This window comes from Eutrigla gurnardus (assembly GCF_963514095.1).
Source record: "Eutrigla gurnardus genome assembly, chromosome: 8".
Lineage (NCBI taxonomy): Eukaryota > Metazoa > Chordata > Actinopteri > Perciformes > Triglidae > Eutrigla > Eutrigla gurnardus.
In genome coordinates this window covers 26,224,449-26,228,985 of record NC_139922.1, presented here as the reverse complement: position 1 = coordinate 26,228,985, position 4,537 = coordinate 26,224,449, and the positions used below count along the sequence as shown (strand labels likewise).

The 4,537-nt window shown below is 42.4% G+C and overlaps 1 protein-coding gene across 1 annotated transcript in view; it reads right to left on the bottom strand.

Moving 5' to 3' along the window:
• Positions 1–542: 542 nt before the first annotated feature.
• The window catches only part of LOC311017528 (deoxynucleoside triphosphate triphosphohydrolase SAMHD1-like), a 10,977-nt gene continuing 6,982 nt past the window's right edge, over positions 543–4,537 (bottom strand). The window contains exons 10-16 of the mRNA XM_084015930.1: positions 3,962–4,053; positions 3,750–3,865; positions 2,673–2,812; positions 2,328–2,420; positions 2,135–2,239; positions 1,901–2,038; positions 543–1,400 (exon numbers count right to left, since the gene is read on the bottom strand). Of these exons, the coding sequence (XP_083872056.1) occupies positions 1,275–1,400; positions 1,901–2,038; positions 2,135–2,239; positions 2,328–2,420; positions 2,673–2,812; positions 3,750–3,865; positions 3,962–4,053 (810 nt within the window). The 3' untranslated portion in view covers positions 543–1,274. The remainder of the gene's footprint in view (positions 1,401–1,900; positions 2,039–2,134; positions 2,240–2,327; positions 2,421–2,672; positions 2,813–3,749; positions 3,866–3,961; positions 4,054–4,537) is intronic.

Genomic DNA, 4,537 nt, shown 5'->3' with positions numbered 1-4,537 from the left:
TCATTTACATTAGTGGATGCTTAGAAATTATATCTGTGCCTTCATTTCCTGCTCATATAGCTGCCAAGAACGTCACTGATATCATATGTTTTCCTTTTCCCCTATTCATCTGTAGTGTCTTCAAAATGTATTTCATTTTACAGAGTATATCTGTGTATGTATATCTTTGATGTTTATCTTTAAAATATTTTTTTTCTTAGACTATCAGCCAGAAATCTTCACTTGAGCAGCTCTTTCATCCACCAAACTAACCTGAGGGCTTTGTTCATATATCCTTCACTGACTGATTTATACATTACTCTTTAATGATCCAATGCAATTACATCTTAAAAATAAGATACATATGTATCCCTTCACTTTCTGGATGGCGTATTTGTTCCATTTATTCATCCGGTGTAAAGCGGTTCTGATACATTTCCTGATGTTTTGTGTTTATTTGTTGGGATTGTAAAAGCATCCTAACATTTCAGGGAAGTCTCTGACTTAACTGAGTGCATGCTGCCCTCTGGTGTTCAACAAGTGGACTTACATCAGGACACAACTGGAGAGAAAGGAGTTTTATTTTAAACAGTTTCCAGCCCCTTTTCAACAGGATTCACAGGTCCCCAACAACTCACTGCATTCCTTTGCTTTCTTCTCTTCATCAAAAATATTGTTCTTCGGAACACAATCAGCAAAATAACACAACCAGCTATCAGGCAAGATCAAATCATATTTTGCTAAGAGGAAAAACATTTGAAACGATCCTAAATCAAATCTAAAATGCACAGATCTATAAGTTGAAAGGAAAATAAAATGGTGGGAAAGTTGAGCGACTTACTGTAAAAACAATAAATAAAACGCCACACAACACACATCTGAAAAATATAAACGTGCAAAGTAAACACAACCACTTCAAAGTACTATATTAAAAGTCCCCCCCTCCTTAAAACAAATGAGCTGTATATAAATATAAATATACTGCCCACATGTTCAAAGCAATACATTCTACTGACCATGATTTACTGCTCAGGGTGTAAAACATGCCGGTTACTGGACAGAAACAAGGAATCAACTTAAAACACCTGCAGCTCCAAATCAAAAACCTGATTGAACTAAAACCACCAGTAAGATATTGATTTTTTGCATCCTGAGTACAAGCCCTGAATATAGGATATAGAGTTTATATATTTCTTTCCCGTCCTCATTTGCTGAGCTCAACACTCACCTCATAGAAAAATATTATCTTCTCCGTCTCGTCTGCCGAATGTGTGACAGAGATCGCTCGCTTCCTCTTACTTGAAAAGCTGAACTTTGGCTTTCTTCTTGTCGTTTCCACGATCACGCTCCCCTTCCCCACCCGGGTTGACGTTCCAGCTGGCTTTCAGAGGGGTCAGCTCAGGTGCTATGATGTCTCCGTCCTGTGTGTGAATAAAGAAAAAAAGAAAAACAGAATGAAAGTTAGATTCTGACCAACAAAAGCTCAGAGTGCTGATCTGAAGAAGAAGCAATAAAGCCAGTGCATGACGAGCAAATGAGACTCAACGCCCAGTTCACCTTCCATTGCTGTCTTGGAGTGCTAGTCAAGACTCACCTGTTCAGACTTCACCTCGACTTTACATAGCATGACCCACTAACACCCCCCCCCCCCCCCCCCCCTTACCTATAGCACTCTGATCGTAGCACTGTTGCTCTTGAAGTACTACTTTACTCAGATGAGGACCTAACACTACTTTATCAGCAATGATACGTTGTGGTTTCCTTGTTTCCTTCTTTTGACAAATGTACTTATTGTAAGTCGCTTTGGACAAAAGCGTCTGCTAAATGACCTAAATGTAAATGTAAATGTAGTTAATGCTTATTTAATGCTTCACACCACCGTCTCCTGTGACTCCGGGGGATCCCTGCACATAAATATTACCGTGGGCTTGGAGAAGTTCTTGTCCATGCACCACTGCACAAAGTGTTTCCTGGCTGCCTCCAGACTCTGCTCGTCCGTCTTCTTGCAGTAGACTCTGATCAGCTGCTCAGCAAACTGCTCCGGCAGAAGTCTAGACACCTGGCGACAAAGACGGCAGCTTATCGTTTTACAGACGAAGACAAAACCGAAGAAAAGACGGATGAAGATTTGGTTTCCGTGGTCTGCAGCTCTGACCTGCTTCTTGTTGATCTTGATGGCTTTGGTTGGGTCGGCCTTGCAATAGAAACGCACGTTGTTGATGGGGTTTTTCTCCTTCATCCCGTAGTCCATAGAGATGACCTAAAAGCAAATGCATTAGCTTAATATGAAAATGCATAACTAAATAAAAGCACAGTGCTATGTTTACAAGAATGAATTAAACACTCACACTGACTACAAAGTCCTCTGCCTGCAGACCGACATCCGGGTAGCCGCTTGGTTTGGCTCGAGCCAGGTCTTCCTCCAAGCTGTGAATCATCTCCTTGTCGACGAGGAAGATGAAGAAGTGATGAAGCCCATTTCATTACATGAGATTACCTTCCTTTTTTTTATCATGGTGGTTTCATAGCATAAAGCTTTTGTACAAAAATCCAAATCAGGATATCCAGTAGTTTTTTGCAGACAAAACAAGTATAATTTATTGAAAATGAATTGTCAATAATTTGGAGAATCATCATCGACTGGAATAACTCTTAGCTGAGGATGCACACTATAAAAAGTAACAAACACACACCCGGTTGACGCTGCCGGTTTCCTCTGGCTGGGTTTGGCCCAGACACTTGTAGAGGCGTCGACAGACGACGTTGAGCAGAAGGTCCCTGGACTCCTTCAGCTCTTTAGAGGAGGAGTTGAGTATCTGTTCAAAAACGTGATCTACAAGAAAAACTGAAGCTTAGTTCAAGCAAAGACACCGCAGTCACCAGTAAGTCACTGAATTCATCTTAATTTACAATGTGGTTTTCAGCATAAAAACACAGACATGATCAAATCCCCTCACTATATTTAATACTGAGATAATACATCAAGAGAGAAGTAGGACTCATAGACTTCTATACAACCAGAGGAGTCGCCCCCTGGTGGCCAGCAGAGAGAAGTAGGACCATTTTCTCATAGACTTCCATACAACCAGAGAGGAGTCGCCCCCTGGTGGCCAGCAGAGAGAAGTAGGACCATTTTCTCATAGACTTCTATACAAGCAGAGAGGAGTCACCCCCTGGTGGCCAGCAGAGAGAAGTAGGACCATTTTCTCATAGACTTCTATACAACCAGAGAGGAGTCGCCCCCTGGTGGCCAGCAGAGAGAAGTAGGACCATTTTCTCATAGACTTCTATACAACCAGAGAGGAGTCGCCCCCTGGTGGCCAGCAGAGAGAAGTAGGACCATTTTCTCATAGACTTCTATACAACCAGAGAGGAGTCGCCCCCTGGTGGCCAGCAGAGAGAAGTAGGACCATTTTCTCATAGACTTCTATACAACCAGAGAGGAGTCGCCCCCTGGTGGCCAGCAGAGAGAAGTAGGACCATTTTCTCATAGACTTCTATACAACCAGAGAGGAGTCGCCCCCTGGTGGCCAGCAGAGAGAAGTAGGACCATTTTCTCATAGACTTCTATACAACCAGAGAGGAGTCGCCCCCTGGTGGCCAGCAGAGAGAAGTAGGACCATTTTCTCATAGACTTCTATACAACCAGAGAGGAGTCGCCCCCTGGTGGCCAGCAGAGAGAATGACAGCTTAAGGCACTTCAGCCTTGGCTTCACTCTTCAGAACCGGACCGCCCACCTCCTCCCTGTGTCTGAAGGGTTTCTACAGACCTGTCAGCTTGGTGTAGGCCTCCATGTCATCGATGGCTGTGGACAGAGTGAATGTCTCCCCCTCCGAACCTTCTATCTGGATGTACTTGTCTGCTTTTAAGAAGGCCTCTGTGATCCTGGTTAAAACCAAACATGTAATTTTTTCACCATTCTGCTGCGTATCGTACGAGGGACGGCGAATCGTGATGTAAAGACAACGACAGGCTACTCACATGGTCTCGATGATGTTGGCCACTGGGTGCTGGTAGGCTCTTCTGTGGAGGCTGTTCCTGGTGTGGAACATGTCGTACAGGTTGCCCACCTCCTGTTAGAACAAGTTAACGGCATTTGGATTTTACAGCTCATTAGAACGTGGACCCGGGCTCCGATAGTAGCCAACCTGATAATAAACTAAACCATGAATGGAACGTTGTGTCCGTGACTTAAACAACCGTTGGCTCATTTAGAAATTTCACTGGTTCCTCTTAGAAGAGCCCCCTGAATTGCTAAAGGTGGAATTATGAAATAAAAGTTCCCTTAAATAATTGAATACATGTTGCATTATGCAATAAAAGTACACGTAAATAACTAAATGCTGCATTAGCACATATAATTCTACTGAAATAAATAAAGGTGGAATTATGAAATAAAGTCTCCTGAAATAAATAAAGGTGGAATTATGAAAAAAAGTCCCCTGAAATAAACGACTGTGCATTTATATTTATTTATATAGTAACCCTTTCAGGTGTTCAGGTTTCTTTCTTACCAAAATGTATTTAATTTTGATGGTTATTAGATAACGATAACGA